This window comes from Ictalurus punctatus, chromosome 28, assembly GCF_001660625.3.
Source record: "Ictalurus punctatus breed USDA103 chromosome 28, Coco_2.0, whole genome shotgun sequence".
Lineage (NCBI taxonomy): Eukaryota > Metazoa > Chordata > Actinopteri > Siluriformes > Ictaluridae > Ictalurus > Ictalurus punctatus.
Genome location: NC_030443.2, coordinates 1,331,077 through 1,349,081, shown reverse-complemented (window position 1 = coordinate 1,349,081; position 18,005 = coordinate 1,331,077). Strand labels below are relative to the sequence as shown.

The 18,005-nt window shown below is 41.1% G+C and overlaps 1 protein-coding gene across 20 annotated transcripts in view; it reads right to left on the bottom strand.

Moving 5' to 3' along the window:
- The window catches only part of LOC108262359 (globoside alpha-1,3-N-acetylgalactosaminyltransferase 1), an 88,908-nt gene that overhangs the window by 40,920 nt on the left and 29,983 nt on the right, over positions 1-18,005 (bottom strand). For 2 of the 20 annotated variants that reach the window (XM_053676866.1, XM_053676882.1), the window contains exons 4-7: positions 14,316-14,360; positions 13,735-13,767; positions 13,433-13,567; positions 12,127-13,062 (exon numbers count right to left, since the gene is read on the bottom strand). The exons of 1 other annotated variant lie outside the window; for it this stretch is intronic. In XM_053676866.1, coding sequence (XP_053532841.1) covers positions 12,372-13,062; positions 13,433-13,567; positions 13,735-13,767; positions 14,316-14,360 — 904 coding nt within the window. In that variant the 3' untranslated portion in view covers positions 12,127-12,371. Of the gene's footprint in view, positions 1-832; positions 2,061-2,391; positions 2,527-2,668; positions 2,702-3,065; positions 3,111-3,991; positions 4,121-5,333; positions 5,361-5,760; positions 5,797-9,427; positions 9,584-12,126; positions 13,063-13,432; positions 13,568-13,734; positions 13,768-14,315; positions 14,361-14,529; positions 14,557-14,986; positions 15,023-18,005 lie in introns of those variants that run through there. 17 more of the 20 variants (XM_053676878.1, XM_053676875.1, XM_053676879.1 and 14 more) reach the window with 15 other exon arrangements.

The following is an 18,005-nucleotide window of genomic DNA, read 5'->3' as shown; positions in this document are numbered from 1 at the left end:
CGCTGGATCGGATTGAGATCTGGGGAATTCGGAGGCTGAGTCAACACCTTGAGCTCTTTGTCATGTTCCTCAAACCGTTCCTGAACAATTTTTGGAGTGTCTCTGGGAGCATTATCCCACTGTCATTAGGGAATACTGTTATGATGAAGGGGTGTACTCGGTCTGGAACGGTGTTTAAGTAGGCGGTATGTGTCGAGGTAACATCCACATGAAGGCCAGGACACGAGATTTCCCAGCAGAACATCACCCAGAGCATCACACTGTCTCCGCCGGCTCGCCTTCTTCCCATAGTTCATCCTGGTGCCATGTCTTCTCCAGGTAACTGACACACACACACGCACACACCCGACCTCCAACATGATGCAAAAGAAATCGTGATTCATCAGAGCAGCCCACTTTCTTCCACTGCACAGGGGGTCAGCATGGGCATGTGGCAGCTACGCAGCTCCATACACAGCAAGCTGTGATGCACTGTGTGTTCTGACTCCTTTCTATCAGAACTAGCATGAACATTTTCAGCACGTTGTGCGACAGTAGTATGCTTCTCTGGGATTGGACCGGACGAACTAGCCTCCGCTCCACACACACAACGATCCTGATAGTGAATCCAGTGAACCTTTCTGATCGTTCTGGAATGTACTTAACCCAAGAACCCAAGTAAATCTGATATTAGATATTATTAGATGGCTACTTTTGTCAACTGTAAATAATGCGTTCCTGATTTGGGAAACACATTGTTTTTTACTAATGTTGCTTACTCGGTCCCATATTATTTTTTAATAATCTGAATGAATAAATGAATAAATACAGTTGCAATCAAAATGATTCAACCCCCAGTGCAAATCAGGTTTATTGTCAAAACTGACAGACTTCCAGCTGTTTGCGATGAACAAATCAAACAAAGCAGCTGAAATAGTTCGACACAACGAATGCTTCGAGTGGGTTCCCCAAATTCAACTGAAAACGAGACTTATAATGACTTCTCCAGATTCAAAATGATTCGACCTATTCAGCATATTCAAATGAGGTAGATAAAAGAGAATGTATATTTAAGAAGAGCAACTACTGCACCATGGTTCCTGTACTGAAATTTGAAGACATGGAGTTAGATTTCCTTTAAGAATTGTCTTTATTGCATTTGTGTAACTGAGTTCATTTACAAACATAAAATTATAACCTAAAAACCCAGGAAAACACCATTTATCAATATAATGATCTAGGAAGTTTTGGTTTCATGAACGTTCAAGTTCCTGAGCTGATGGAAGACCTTGGTGTAGTCTGTGGTTGAAACCTGCGAGATGATGGTGATAGAGTTAGTGGCGTTAGTTCATTTATCTTTCCTGAGAAACCCATTACAGTACAGTGTGCTTTAAGGGTTGGGTCGGACCTCGGCGTTATTCTTGAGCACCTGAGAGGAACGCACCACTTTCATGTAGCTGGGTTTCCCTTTCTTGTCATCCCACAGGTATTCAGGTGAGAGCACCTTGCTGGGCTTATTGTACAGGAAGTACTTGTTCAGGTGAGACTCCTCCTGCCATGCCGCTTCAATGTGATTGGCTCGGTCCACATCCAGCTGCATGCGGCACGTCTTCACCAGCTTGTGCACTTTCTCGAGGCGTCCTCCGATCACGGCCCCTCCGTAGTAGTAGTCTCCTTCTTGTAAAGGTATGAAGGCCTGAGATTCAGGACGCCGCTCGTATGTGAACTGTTCCCGAGATGTTCCGAAATACCAGGCATGCAGCGCGCCGACAAGGTCGCCCAGAGACTCCGCCCCCCAGTGAGCGTAGAATTTGGAGTCGACGTCGAGACAGAATATGTAGTCTGCCTCGTCGGTGAGTTCCTTCTCGATGAGCTTCTCGATCATCTCCATCCTGCGCAGTGAGATTTCCTGCCAGCGGTTTGAGGTTGCTGTTTTTATCACGGTCAACTGACGCCCTTCCCCCAGCGTTACTGTGGGAACCTCGTCCGGACGATCTGTAAACAGGTAATAATGCACTCGGTAGCCCACCATGAAGTGCTGCTCTGCAGATTCTAGGAAGTCCTTCAGGAAGCGTACGTACCTGCAGGAACATATTCAGTTAGTCATAAAAGGGATTCATTACCGAGGTTTTTGATGGAACTAAAGTGCTATTTGCCCTCTTCTGCATACTGACAGACGTGATGGAGACACGATGCCCCTCCCACCCAGAGAGCATGGCCAATTTTGCTCCCTTGGCACCAGGACATGGATAGCTGTGGCATATTTGCAAACAGTTTTCTGTCGCACCACTTAGGAGCCCGTTTAGTGTCATCACCGTTAGAGCCTTGCTGGCAAACGTGTTTAAATTTTTTAACATTTTAACACACACCATTACCCACAATGCTTTGTGCATGTCAAGTGTCAAGACCTACTTCCCCAGAGCAAAGACGGTGACGGCCACGGTGATGTTCTGTTGTTTGTAGATGTTGTCAATCACCGTCAAATCATATGTACCCTCCCACACAATTGGAGCTAACCACGGGGTCATTGTGGAGACATCTGGCCGACTGACAACACACACACACACACACACACACACACACACACACACACACACACACACACTTTAGCTTTCACTTAATTTACAGTATATTGGTAGGTACGGACAGGTGACAAATGTTCTGTTGTTATGCGCACACATTTACTCACCTATTACTCACACTGGGCTGAGCGCATGCAATCCTAGTAGGAAAGTAGTGAAGTAAATATAATTATTATTATTATTATTATTATTATTGTTATTATTATTATACAGCAATGTTGAATTGTTGAATCTGATTTGTTGGTGTTTATATTAATGTGCTCATTCTAATCCGGACTCGTTTCTATAGTAACAGCCCATTTGTAAGGATGTGTATGGTGGACAAGCCACATAAACTGATTCAAAAATGTGTGTAATCTTTGGCATGGTGAAGTAAGACATGTAATGTCCCACAGCATCTCAGCAACCAGCGTCTCAGAGAAGAGGAGACATGTGTGTGTGTGTGTGTGTGTGTGTGTGTGTGTGTGTGTGTGTGTGTGTGTGTGTGTGTGTGTGTGTTCTCACCTTGGAGGAAAGATTAGGTCTGTATTACCATGCTTTTTTTCTTCCCTGAAATATGAGCAGGTACAGACTTATGTGCATATGTGTGTCAGACAGACAAGGAGAGGAAAGGGTGTAAAGTTGCGTGGGAGTAATTCATAGCTGAAACATCCACACTGGGTATTTTCCCCTTAACCCCCAACAAACATTGTCCATGTAATTCTCTGAGACTTGAAAAAAGCTTTTCACTACAATGACTTTGTTACTGAACTGGATTTTCTTTCACCCAATACCTCCGTGCTGTATTCAAGCTCGGCAACTTAACTCCAAAAATGATGTCAGTAATTCTGTAGGAAAGTTATATTCAGAGTTGTCACACACACGCTTAAGTTGATTTTCTAAATGCTCATACATATTATACAAATCAGATTTTTCTTGAGTGGAAGTGTTCAAACTGTTTAGATTTTTCTCTTTTCTTCTTTCAATAGCATCTATACCACCGCCTATAAACCCAAACACCTTTAAACCCACAACAACAACAAAAACTGGCATAGTAAATGGAGACTTCTTGGCTGTCAAATGTAAACAATGCAACGCGACAGATTAAAAATGTCACATATAACAAACAAACGGAAAAAAAGACTAATTGAATATATATGAATGAATAAAATAGCCCTTGATTCAACAAACACAGACTACAACTGAGCATGATATCGTTTTCTATTATGTTTTTAATGAGCTATTTTGAGCTCTTAGTGTGCACTTTTACCAGCCCTGCGATCTACAATGTGACGTTTGGTGCATGTCTCCCCCTTGTGGCTCTTGTTTCTATAACAGTAAGGGTTTTGTTCATAATTGTGTTTTATCAAATATTCCATTTCATGTAGTGTGCTATAAAGCTGTTTTTGAATGTAAAAAAAAATAAAAATCTAAGCGCACGACAAACGTACTGATTGAGTCGCAAATGAAGGAACCGATTCTGAACAGCTGAAACGAGTCGTTAGTAATTCCAGACTTTACTTCCTGTATTAACCTACTTAAGGTTTGTAAGAAAAAGCCCCGCCTCTCATCTTCATCACCTGCTCGCTGGGACATCTGACCAATCAGAGCAGAGTATGCTCTCTGAAAAGAGGAGTTTAGAATGAATCGTTAAGAATCGGATCATTTAAGGGGTTGTTTGTGACATTTGGGGAAAAGGTAATGCTGCAGTTTAAATTATGAGCACGTTAAAGTGTTTTTAACCTCGGATGCGTGTAAAACTACTGTATGAGACCTCAAACAAAATTAGGCACGTTTCTAAACCATAATATGTGATGGTTTTAATAGATTCATTGTAGGTCAGTGGAATTTGTTATGAAACCAGTATACTCATTACATATTTAGTCTTCTTAAAGAACTTCTTAGCAGTGGTTCAGTAACTACAGTAACCCTGACAGGAACGCTGTGTAGTCACAAGACTTCAGATATTTCACTTCATGGAGCTGATCAGTGAAATATCATCTCATCTTACAAGGAAGGCGTGCATCAACACTTTATTCCCACCATTTCTGATAAGCGGGTAGTTTCTGAACGTCCCCTGGCTGATTTACAAACAAAGATTCAAGACTCCATCTCTTCACCAAGCCCTGATTGAGCACTAAATTCTTCAATGTCTCTTCCAGGAATTTTAGCTTAATGGTATTCTTTGACCTTGAGTTATCTGCACCAGGCAAAGGAGATGAAAAACTGACTTTCAAAGTAAAACCTTGTATGCAAACATCTGAAAAGAAGTAGGCCCAGTTGTTGACACACAATGCTTATTGTGCTCAAGACGAAAATAAGTCCTCGTGTTTTTCGGAGAAGGACACTGAATCAACATCTCAATACCCCAAAAAAAACTTACCACTTAACTAGCTAAAATGGAGAAGAAACTTGACTGCTATGTTATATCATTTCATACTGTATATTTTCTGGATAAATTACGATGCTTGTCGAGGGGGGAAAAAAACATCTCAGAGACTGGAGGCATCTTGTTAGTTTATTTAGTGCATTAACATCCTGTAAAATAAAAAGGTCTTCATTTAAACAAACGAAGTAGGTTCAATCAACATCTAGCCTGCGGACAGAATAATTTATTTTCCATGTGAATTTGAGCCGTTTCGAATAGATACTGACAGATTATGTGTGAAAAACCTGTAACAAACCGGTTAAATTGGAAAACTAATAACCGCGGTGAATATAAACCTGAGCGGCTGCACCGTATAGACGTATAACGATAAAGGTAAACGTGTTTATAAGAGTTTGGGTACTCACACAGTCAGTCTGCACTCCCACACACCACTGCAAACACACAACATCACACGTGGGATTAAAATTCATTCGTACACATTGAGTAATTGCCTCATCCAGGTCAAGGTCACAGGGCAGAACGCATACACAGCCATACTCTCATTCACACGTAGGGGCAGTTCAGCATTGCCGAAACACAGATGGGTTTAAAGTAGATTAAGGTCATGGAGGTGCTCTTAATGCGTTTGTGAAAGTTTACTGCAGTTGCCATGTTTCAAAAGGTAGAAGCATTATATCTCATTTAGAGTACAATTAAGGAGTACGGACCTGGAAACAGCTGATTTCTTAGAAATGAAACACACACACACATACACACACACACACACACACACACATACGGCTGCTCACGCTCACCTGTGTGGGTGAGTGTGAGTGAGTGTGTATTTCTTACCTGAACCAGGAAGATGTGTAGCTGAAGTAACTGACCCTGATGAATAAAACACACACACACACACACACACACACACACACATACACACACACACACATACACATCAAGTTTATGATCCCGTGATAAATATGTGACACTACAGACTGATTTTTAAAAAGAATATCGACAAATAATGTCGCAAATAATACGATTCTATAGAATCAGATACACTACAATCCAAATATGGAGGTCTGTTACATTGTGAGTGAAGTTACAGAAATGTTGTTTTTCATAAGAGACTTCATGTAAAGTAGAGGGAGTGACAATATTTATTTAGCTGCAAACAAATCTCAGCAAACTCCTGGTTAAAAGTTCAACCGAAAACTTGATCATTCCAAAGAAGCTTAGGACTGAATTGAGCAAAATTATGAGAGGATCTTGCTTGTTGACTTTATCTTTAGCCTTTAATACAATCACTGTAGAGGTGATTGATGGGAGCCATAAGCCTCAGCACTGGCACACCTCCAGGGTGTGTCCTTTCCTACCTACTCTTTTCCTTATATACACATGACTGCACCTCTAAGGACCTGTCTAAATAGATTGTGACCAGGAGCACGCACATGGTCGAGCCATTCAAATACCCTGGCATTGTCCAGTCAAGCGAACTCAGGTTACACAGACACATCACCTGTGTCACAAAAAGAGCTCAGGAAAGGCAGCAGATTTCTTCTGCTACCATAGATTCCATCTTAACATCCTACAGTATATAATTGTCTGCTTTGGTGCTGCTTCTGATCAGGCCAAAGGAGAACTGTAGCACCTGCTCATCCGTTCTTCAGAAAAGATAATCGGGTGTAGCCTGCTGTCCATGAGTAAACTGTACGAGTCCAGCCCAGATAAGTCCTGTGTGATTCCCTGAGATCCAAGTGTTCCAAGTTGCTGTATAATCCACTTGCGCTTGAGTTTCAACGTACGGACTGAAGACGGGATGTTCTCCTTTAGGTAGAGAGCAATTATTGCAAGTTGCCCAGGCCCAGAAGCAGCAAAGCATCCCCACACCATCACACTTCCTCCACCATGCTTGACTGTAAATGGTCTGCACTTATATACCTTTTAATCAAAGCACTTTACACTGTTTCTCATTCACAAACACACACACACACACACACACACACACACACACACACACACACTCACACACACCATGCCAGGCGTTAGCCTGCCATCTGGAACAGTTCAGTGTCTTGCCCAAGGACACTTCGGCATGTGGAGGCATCAACAACCCACTCTACCACCTGATCCAAAGCCACCCTGGCCACTGTTGGTATGATGTCCTTTTTGTGGAATCCTGTGTTTGGTTTACGCCAGATGTAATAGGACCCCTGTCTTCCAAACAGTTCCACTTTCGACTGCTCAGTCCACAGAACATTCTCCCAAAAGGTTTGAGGATCATCAAGGTGTGTTTTGATGTAATTCAGACGAGTCTTAATGTTCTTCTGGGTTAGCAGTGGTTTTCACCTCGCCACTCTCCCATGGAGCCATTTTTGCCCAGTGTGTTTCTGATAGTGGAGTCATGAACAGTGACCTTTATTGATGCAAGAGTGACCTGTAGATCCTTTGATGTTGTCCTCGACTCTTTTGTGACTTCCTGGATGAGTAGGTGCTGTGCTCTTGGCAGAATTTCGGAAGGTCGGACACGTCTGGAAAGGTTCACTACTGAGCCGCGTTTTTCCATTTGGAGATAATGGCTCTCACCGTGTTTCTATGGAGTCCCAGAGCCTTTGAAATAGCTTTCTAACCCTTCCCAGACTGATGGATTTTGAATCACCTTCTTCCTAATCATTTCTGGAATTTCTTTCCACTTTGGCGTTGTGTGTTACTGGGTAAGAACTTTTAACCAGCTTCCTGCTGTTGTAAAAGTTCTGTTTAAGCTTTGATGTGATTGAACAGGGTTTGCAGTAATCAGGTCTCGTCGTGTCTAGTCCAGCTGAACCCCATTATCAACCCCATTTGGGGAATTAATAACCAATGTGGGCAAATACATTTTCACACAGGCCCAGTTAGTATTGGATAACTTTTTTGTTTCAATAAATAACATTAACCTTTAAAACCTGTATTGTGTGTGTTTACTCAGGTCGCCTTTGTTTTATATCAGATTTTGTGTTCATTTCTGAAACGGTTTATTACGAGATCTACACAAAAACAGTAGAAATCAGGATTGAGCAAATACTTTTCCACAGCACTGTATGTATCTGTGCACTACGGAGCACACATTTCTAAATAAATATTTGTACGTTAAACTGCACCTGTGTAATATTTGCACCTTCTGTTCCTACATTGTAATTGTCTGGCGCTGAATGTGTAATTTGTATAGTTTGTGTTTGTTGCACTGTTTTCAGCATTGTTGCTGTGTTTGCTTTGTTTGTATTTGCATTGTCTTGTGTTATCTACACTTTATATGTATCTGATGTCCATCTGCTTGCACTCACGCTAAGTATATCATCCTTAACCGTTACGGGACAATAAGCATACTTAACAATCGTGCTCTCTCTCTCTCTCTCTCTCTCTCTCTCTCTCTCTCTCTCTCTCTCTCTCTCTCTTTCTGTTGAGCTACACATGATAGTCCTGAGAAGCCACTGATCCTGACCTTTCTGTCTATTGTTTAATTTTCATTGTTTTAGCATTTTAATTAAATGATAATCATAATATTTAAGCCGTGCTGAATGCCTGTTTACCCCACAGTACATGTTATCAGCACATCTCTTCGTTTCGACATTGTTTTTGTAACGTTGAATGAAACGTTTGACATTTTTAATAGTCAGAAATAACAAAGGCCTGCATGATCATTGGCTATTAAAATACCACGTGTTCGATCCTGTCATGTACCATGTAGTCTATATGAAGTGATTTCAAGGACGAGGACGCTGTTGGTCAAGTACTAGGCTTAAGCCTAATTTATGTCAACTTATGTTTGTGAAATGAACTTAAAATGTTTCATTTGACCAACTGGGCTCTCTCTCTTTTTCAAGAAGCACATAACAATCTAAGAAACGAGGTCCTTGTCCGAACTGAAGAAACGCACCACATGCTGCGAGGACCTCCGCTGCCCATCCTGCAGTTCGGGTTCGTTTCCCCCAGCAAAGCCAGGCAAAGTCAAAACACGTTTAGAGAGCCATTTCAACCATCAAGGTCTCCACGGAAGTAACGTTTGCAAATATTCTCTCGGGAAATGCAAATTGAGTTCTAATACGTCTATGTCTACCTGGAGAGTGAAGAACAACAGGACACTATTGAGTAAAGAAGGGAGAACATTCGTTTGGTAGGATGTGCTGCTACATACTTTACAGTCTGGGCTTTAAATATCTTAAAGGTCAGGAAACGTCACGTCGGTAACATGTCATTCCTTTCTATTCGGATTCTTTGCATCTCTCTCGATCCAAAAAATGTTTTCTCAGTTCAGACGGGCTTTATTGACACTGAAAGTTTACATGATAAATACCCATTTTTTCCAGATCTTTGAACAGCACACATGGCACTGTGTTATATTTCTTTACTAGGCAGGACACGCTGTTGTAGTGTAAATCGTAGAATAAAGCTGTTAAAAAGTAACTGCCTAAAGTTGAAATCCCAGCACTCAACAACAATAATAATAATAATAATAATAATAATAATAGCAATAATGACCTACCCGAGGAGTGTTAATACGGTGATAATAAGGAAAAACAGATATAAATTCTGTCCAGACCGCATTGTGACGTTTCTCTTATCCTCCACGAACCAAAGACAGCTAGAGACTTTGATTCAGTCCATCTTTAGAAGTGTGTGTGTGTGTGTGTGTGTAACACAAGGGCGTGGCCACTTTGCTGAAGCAGGTTGGCAGATTTTACTCTTAAAGAAGAACTGACACACTAACTCACTTACTTAATGACTCCTATCTTATTACATACTGTATTCTACACAGCGCGTTTATTAATTCAGCTCTGTGATTGTGATTGGTCAGAAGGTGTTGATTAATTTTGTAGAACAGCATCTCTGACACGAGCGCAGCTGCAAACCACAGCTTTATATTCATTCTGCAGTAGCAGTTTATTCACAGAGACTTGTACAGAAGACACATTCTACGTTAACAGATTAGAAAAATGTCATCATTGATGTGGTGATGTTTTCAGTAAGACGGGTGTGTGTGTGTGTGTGTGTGTGTGTGTGTGTGTGTGTGTGAAGGATGATTCTAGAGTTAAACCCCTGGGAGGCTCAGCCCCAGTGAGAATATATGTTGTGGAAATAATAAGGAAACAGAACACCTCTACAGCTGAATGAAAACGGGCATGATCACTTTTTGTGCGTATATATGTGTGTGTGTGTGTGTGTATGTGTGTGTGTGTGTGTGTGTGTGTGTGTGTGTGCGTGTGTATTGTTTCATGTTACATCGCTAAATGCAATACTACCTGATACTGCAGGTAAATGTACACCACAAGTGGAGTTCCTCTTCAACTGGCAGACAGCTGTGACTGTCACATGCACTAAAGGGGAACTTCTCAGAATATTTACAATGGCCAGTTATGAGTAACCTTCCTCCTACAGGTCCTAATATTCTGACTTGATTAGCCCTCTCACCTGGAGCCTCGTCAAGCTTCTTTGTTTATCTCCATCTCTCTCTCTCTCTCTCTCTCTCTCTCTCTCTCTCTCTCTCTCTCCCTCTCTTTGTGCTCTCACCATCACGGCACTCCTTTCACCTCCTCCGTTCTGTCTTTTAGCTGTCTTTGTCTGTCTGTTAGTTTTACATTCATTAGAACATAAACGAATGAAAGGCTTTATTATTTATTGATTGATTAGAACATTTTTTTTTTATTTCTTCCTCCCTTCATGTGTGGTCTCTCTCTGTCCCACCCACTTTTTTTCAACAACCACAAACAGTCCCCTCCAAATGTATTGGAACAACGAGGCCAATTCTATTGCTTTCGCTATACAGTGAAGACATTTGGGTTTCAGATCAAAAGACGAGTATGAGACGGTAGATCAGACTTTCAGCTTTTGTTTCCTCATATTTAAATCTGTGAGCAACTTAGAACACGACACCTTTTGGTTTGAACCCCACCCATTTTGTCAAGTGGGGAAAAATATTGAAACAAGTGACTGACCGGTGTTTCGTGCGGCCCAGGTGTGTCCTGTTCAATTCATTGTTTAAAGAATCAATAGCTCTGAATGTCTGCTCTCGATTTGAGCCCTGGGATTCGAGTTCTTCCGCCTTCTTCCAACCGTAGCGCGTCACGTCTTTTGGGAGGTTGCTATGTGCACAGGGGCATCGTGATGATGGAACAGATTCTGGCCGTTTATTTACAGTGAAAGGAAACGGGCGTTTCTCTTCAAGTCCTCAAAAACAGAACAAACGCAGTTGTTATGTTACTGAGATACAGGGCCGTGTAAACTCGTCTGTCCTGAAGACTCGAGTCTCACACAAGATCTGTAACCATAAACAGTACAAAAGTCCTTCATTAATACATTTTTAATATTTGTAATCGTTCACAGATCGTGGTGGTGTAACAGGAATACTATCGCCGACAGACGAACTGAAGAACTATACCCAAAACACTCCATTTTAAAGTTTGTTTTAATTCTTTATTTATTTTGGCTATATAATAGATTAATTATTACTAGTAGTAAAAGGTGCTTTCACTTTCACAGCACACAATCATCATTTTCAATAAAACAACAGTAACCTTTTATTTGTGATTTATTTGCTTTTCTGTGAGAACCTTACAACAACATGTGAACTCACTCTCCGTGTGCTGGAAAATAAATGTCCCCCCTCCCACCCCTGTATAACAGGGAAAACTGTTTTTACTTTGTCATTGTCTATATTTAGCTTTTCTCTGGTTTGCCAAATACATGTCAGTAAGTGGATTATCTACACTAAAATGCCCCTAGTTGTAAATATGTGAGTGCGTAGTGCCCTGCGATGGACTGGTGTCCCATCCAGGGTGTGTTCCTGCCCCGTATCCAGTGTTCCCGGGATAGGCTTTGGATCCACACGCCTCGATCAGAATGAATCGCTTATTGAAGATGTAATGTCGACACTCTTGCAGAGGTTTTTCGATAGTAAGGGATTCTGATCTCATGCTGCAAAGCCTAAACATGTCACATAAAAACAGGAAGGTCTTTGGCAATATTGTTTTTTTGGATAATGTTAACGACACCATTTTCTTTTTGTGAAACGGTCAGTGGACGTCAACAACGTGTGCTGAGTATTTCAGGTCTGTAAAGAGTGATGTACATTGTTCCACAAGAACAATCATATTCAAATGAGGTAGATAAAAGAGAATGTATATTTAAGAAGAGCAACTACTGCACCATGGTTCCTGTACTGAAGTTTGAAGACATGGAGTTAGATTTCCTTTAAGAATTGTCTTTATTGCATTTGTGTAACTTACAAACATAATTAGGACTTAAAAATCCAGGAAAACACAATTTATTAATATAATCATCAACATGTCTTATAATGTAGGGTAACCAAACATTTCCTGATGGAAGACCTTGGTGTAGTCTGTGGTTGAAACCTGTGAGCAGATGGTGATAGAGTTAGTGGTGTTAGTTCATTTATCTTTCCTGAGAAACCCATTACAGTACAGTGTGCTTTAAGGGTTGGGTCGGACCTCTGCGTACTTCTTGAGCACCTGAGAGGAACGCACCACTTTCATGTAGCTGGGTTTCCCTTTCTTGTCATCCCACAGGTATTCAGGTGAGAGCACCTTGCTGGGCTTATTGTACAGGAAGTACTTGTTCAGGTGAGACTCCTCCTGCCATGCCGCTTCAATGTGATTGGCTCGGTCCACATCCAGCTGCATGCGGCACGTCTTCACCAGCTTGTGCACTTTGTCGAGGCGTCCTCCGATCACGGCCCCTCCGTAGTAGTAGTCTCCTTCTTGTAAAGGTATGAAGGCCTGAGATTCAGGACGCCGCTCGTACGTGAACTGTTCCCGAGATGTTCCGAAATACCAGGCATGCAGTGCGCCAACAAGGTCGCCCAGAGACTCCGCCCCCCAGTGAGCGTAGAATTTGGAGTCGACGTCGAGACTGAATATGTAGTCTGCCTTGTCGGTGAGTTCCTTCTCGATGAGCTTCTCGATCATCTCCATCCTGCGCAGTGAGATTTCCTGCCAGCGGTTCGAGGTTGCTGTTTTTATCACGGTCAACTGACGCCCTTCCCCCAGCGTTACCGCGGGAACCTCGTCCAGACGATCTGTAAACAGGTAATAATGCACTCGGTAGCCCACCATGAAGTGCTGCTCTGCAGATTCTAGGAAGTCCTTCAGGAAGCGTACGTACCTGCAGGAACATATTCAGTTAGTCATAAAAGGGATTCATTACCGAGGTTTTTGATGGAACTAAAGTGCTATTTGCCCTCTTCTGCATACTGACAGACATGATGGAGACCTTATTGATTAGTGCTGCTTTGATTGACAGGGTAGAGACATGATGCCCCTTCCACCCTGAGAGCATGGCCAATTTTGCTCCCTTGGCACCAGGACATGGATAGCTGTGGCATATTTGCAAACAGTTTTCTGTCGCACTACTTAGGTACCCATTTAGTGTCATCACCGTTAGAGCCTCGCTGGAAAACATGTTTAAATTTTTGAACATTTTATCACACACCATTACCCACAATGCTTTGTGCATGTCAAATGTCAGGACTTACTTCCCCAGAGCGAAGACGGTGACTGCCACGGTGATGTTCTGTTGTTTGTAGATGTTGTCAATCACCGTCAAATCATATGTACCCTCCCACACAATTGGAGCTAACCACGGGGTCATTGTGGAGACATCTGGCCGACTGACACACACACACACACACACACACACACACACACACACACACACACACACTCACAGACTTTAGCTTTCACTTAATTTACAGTATATTGGTAGGTACGGACAGGTGACAGATTAAAGGAAAAAAGCTGAGGTCTGTTCTGTTGTTATGCGCACACATTTACTCACCTATTACTCACACTGGGCTGAGCGCATGCAATCCTAGTAGGAAAGTAGTGAAGTAAATATAATAATTATTATTATTATTATTATTATTATTCCTGTATACCACAGCAATGTTGAATTGTCGAATAAGAGGAATAAAACATGAGGTTTATTGTAAAATGATCCACTTCAGGGTGGTAACTTGTGTTTTATTCCTTACATAACGAATCGATTTTATTTCTATAACACGTTTAACAATAAAGCAGCTTTACTGAAATCTGGATGCAGTTTCGAGTCTTAATGAGCGAGCCTGAGGCGACCGTGGTGAAGGAAAATCTCTCTGAGGAAAATCAGGAAAATCTTGAGATCGTCAGCAAGTGGGATTAACTCCAGCGTCAATCTTAATAGTAAAGACACATCGCTCTCAGTCAAAGGTGGAGGAAGTAGATCAGCGAGGTAATTCCAGAGAAGCCATATCAACCACAGCATCACAGTAACCAGCATGTCAAAGAAGAGGAGACGCACCTGTTCAGCTCCACAGAGAGAGAGGAGTGTGTGTGTGTGTGTGTGTGTGTGTGTGTGTGTGGGTGTGTGTGTGTTCTCACCCTGTAGGAAAGATTAGGTCTGTATTACCATGTTTTTTTTCTTTCCTGAAAGATGAATAGACCAACAGTTGTTACCCATTCCTGTGTGAAAATCCTGTAACAAACCGGTTAAATTGTAAAACTAATAACCGCGGGGAATATAAACCTGAGCGGCTGCACCGTATAGATGTATAACGATAAAGGTAAATGTGTTTATAAGAGTTTGGGTACTCACACAGTCAGTCTGCACCCGTACACACCTCTGCAACACACAACATCACACGTGGGTCATCACACACTGATTATAAATTCATTCGTACACCTTGAGCCTCATCCAGGTCAAGGTCACAGGGCAGAACGCATAAACGTCCGTACTCTCGTTCACACGTAGGGGCAGTTCAGCATTGCCGAAACACAGATGGGTTTAAAGTAGATTAAGGTCATGGAGGTGCTCTTAATGTGTTTGTGAAAGTTTACTGCAGTTGCCATGTTTCAAAAGGTAGAAGCATTATAACTCATTTAGAGTACAATTAAGGAGTAGTATGGACTCGGCTGATTTCCTAGAAATGAAACACACACACACACACACACACACACACACACACACACACACACACACACACACACACAGGCACACACGGCTGCTCACACTCACCTGTGTGGGTGGGTATGAGTGAGTGTGTATTTCTTACCCGAACCAGGAGGATGTGTAGCTGAAGTAACTGATCCTGATGAATAAAACACACACACACACACACCAAGTTTATGAGACCGTAATAAATATGTGATGCTAGAGACTGATCTCGACAAATAGTATGATTCTATACAATCCAAATGTGGAGGTCTGTTACATTGTGAATGAAGTTACAGAAATGTTGCTTTACAAAGACGTCTTTCATAAGAGACTTCATGTAAAGTAGAGGGAGTGACAATATTTATTTAATTGCAAACAGATCTCAGCAGAGTCCTGGTTAAAAGTTGAAAGTGAAACTGATGGTAAAGGACCACTAGAGGGCAGAGTAACGTGTATTACCATGCGATAGCAGTAGCAGTGGAGCGATTGGTGTTTGGTGTTCTAAATCGATCGTTAGTTTGTAATAATAAATCAGATAAAAAATACTAAACGGTTATGATTTTTTTGCCCTTGCTTCTGATGATCTTGTCTTACCTGCTCTAGTCTGTTTGATTGTCTGACTTTTGTCTGTCTTCGTTGTTGATTTTGCCTTCCCCTTTGGATTATATTCTCTTAAATAAAAGCTCTTAACTGCGCTTGAATCCGTCCTTCACCTCATTACATGAAAGGATTTTTTACAATATTTTTTTTATAACTAAAATAACCTTGACCCTGTCCCCGCTCCGCTCCACCTGCCCTCTTTAAAGCAGATTACTAGAGTTGGAGGGAGAACACTGTGAAAGCACAAGAAGAAAATATTTCTTTAAATATAAAGGTTTCTCGTTGTTATCTATCACAAAAATGTCAAAACGAACAATTGAATGAGATAAGATAATAAGAGCCATGAGATTTATTGATTTATTTTACCAGTACCAAACCTACAGTATATAACACGCAAAGTTTGTAGTTTTATAGATATATGTTTCCAGAGTCTAATATTAATCACATCTATTAGTATGTATTAATAGGTTATAACTATAATTATGATATGATAATGCAGTCATAGTAATCAGAAAACCCATATTTAAAAATATAACTATATCTAAAGGTATTTCCATAATTGTGGCGATAATAATGACAGTGATGACAATGCTGGCAACAGTGATAATGTCAGATCTCAGCAAACCAGTGACTCCGTTTCCCAGGATGCACCACGAACGACAAACATGGCCGAAGAGGACTACACTTCCTACACACGCACACATTCACCTTCTCCAGAGTTCACACACCCCTGTTGCCAATCTCACACACACTCACTCCACAGTATATAGAGCAGGGGTGGGCAATCTTATCCGGAAAGGGCCGGTGTGGGTGCAGGTTTTCATTCCAACCAAGCAGGAGGCACACCTGATTCCACCTGTTTAATCAGTTGATATTGGTTTTAAATAGATTCAGGTGTGGCATCTGCTTGATTGGATTGAATGAAAACCTGCACCCACACTGGCCCTTTCCAGAAAAGATTGCCCATCCCAGATTTAGAGACTGTTTCAACACAATGGCTTTGCGAGTTATTATGCTCAGTTGCTATAGTCACAGTGGTGTCCCAAGCCTTTATTCCTAGCTTTATGTTTCATGGTTTTGATCTGGTTCTCTTCCTCGTTATTTGACTATTGCCTTGGTCTTTGCCACGTTTTTGACCACGTTATTGTTTTATGATTTGGATTTGTCTGCCGATATCTCCTTCAATAAAACTCTTTCTGCATGTGCTCCCGTCCTCAACCTCCTTACGTGACCGATAATAATACTGAGGGTAATGAAATAGTCTTAATGATCATGATGATAATAACAGAGATGGTAATGATGACAATAGTGCTAGAACTAATAATAATATGAACAATATATAATATAGACATGTATATGCATATATACGGATAAAAACACAAATGTATCAATATTTTCAAATGTTTTTATCCTTTCCCCTTCTTTCTTATAAGTTTGTGGAGATATGATTGTTAGAGTTCGTGGGTCCGGTTCCAGGTGTTTGATTTAGATTAAAATGAATTAAAAATGGGTTCCAGATGTCATTAAATGTAAATATATTCTTCTTGTGGGTGAATGTTATTTTTTTCTAACGTGATGTATTCTGTAAGAAGGTTGACCCGCTGATTGATATGTATAGATATTTTTGATTTCCAGATTAACCGAATTATTTTCTTGGTGATATTTGGAGAGAGATGAGGAGTGGGTTTTTAGATTTGGTTGGAAGATTATCGACTTCTACGGCGTTACCGAGTAAACAAAGTGATGGTGATGGAGGGATTCTACAGCCCATGATAGTGGAAGGTTTATCAGCCACTACTATCCAATAGGAGTAAACTGGTCCATGTGGCGTGGAAGTAATCGTAGTTGGTAGTGTTATAGTTACATCAGTATTTGATATTAGTTCATAGAGTTTATAACAAAGTAATATTGAAAGTTTGGTGCAGCTAGGCCACCTTGTGATTTTGTCTTTTTTTTAACAAAAGATCAAAATGTTAAACAATAAAGACAATTTTTCCACAGCTCCTATTTACCAAGGGTGCCAATATTAGTGGAGGACACTGAAAGTTGTGACAGGATTCAATTTAACATGGGTGGTAACTAAGCAGACCTGAGTATTTAGCATCAAAAATACACTGGCGGTATGAAAAACAGAAAAACAGCCTCGCCTAACATCAGATCTCGCTCAGCCAGAGGGAAGGTAAGAAGATGACCGCTGCCCTCAAAATGCAACATATTATTTTCCGCATGTAATAACATTTTATTGTATCACGTTCTAACAGTTTTATCATCAGAATGAAGCCACTCGTGACAGAACTGCAGATTTTTTGTGGTAAACATCGACGATATCAGAAACAAACCAAAAAAATGATAAAAATGGATCAAACGGAAATCGCGTCACACACATCACAAAAATAAACTGAGAGAACTGTGGCTTGTATTCTACAAACTGAATACAAATCCATGAAAACAGTCCCTACAGGTGTGTTACAAACATGGCACTATATTATACTTATTTAATAGGCAGGGCACGCTGTTGTAGTCCTCTGGAATAAACC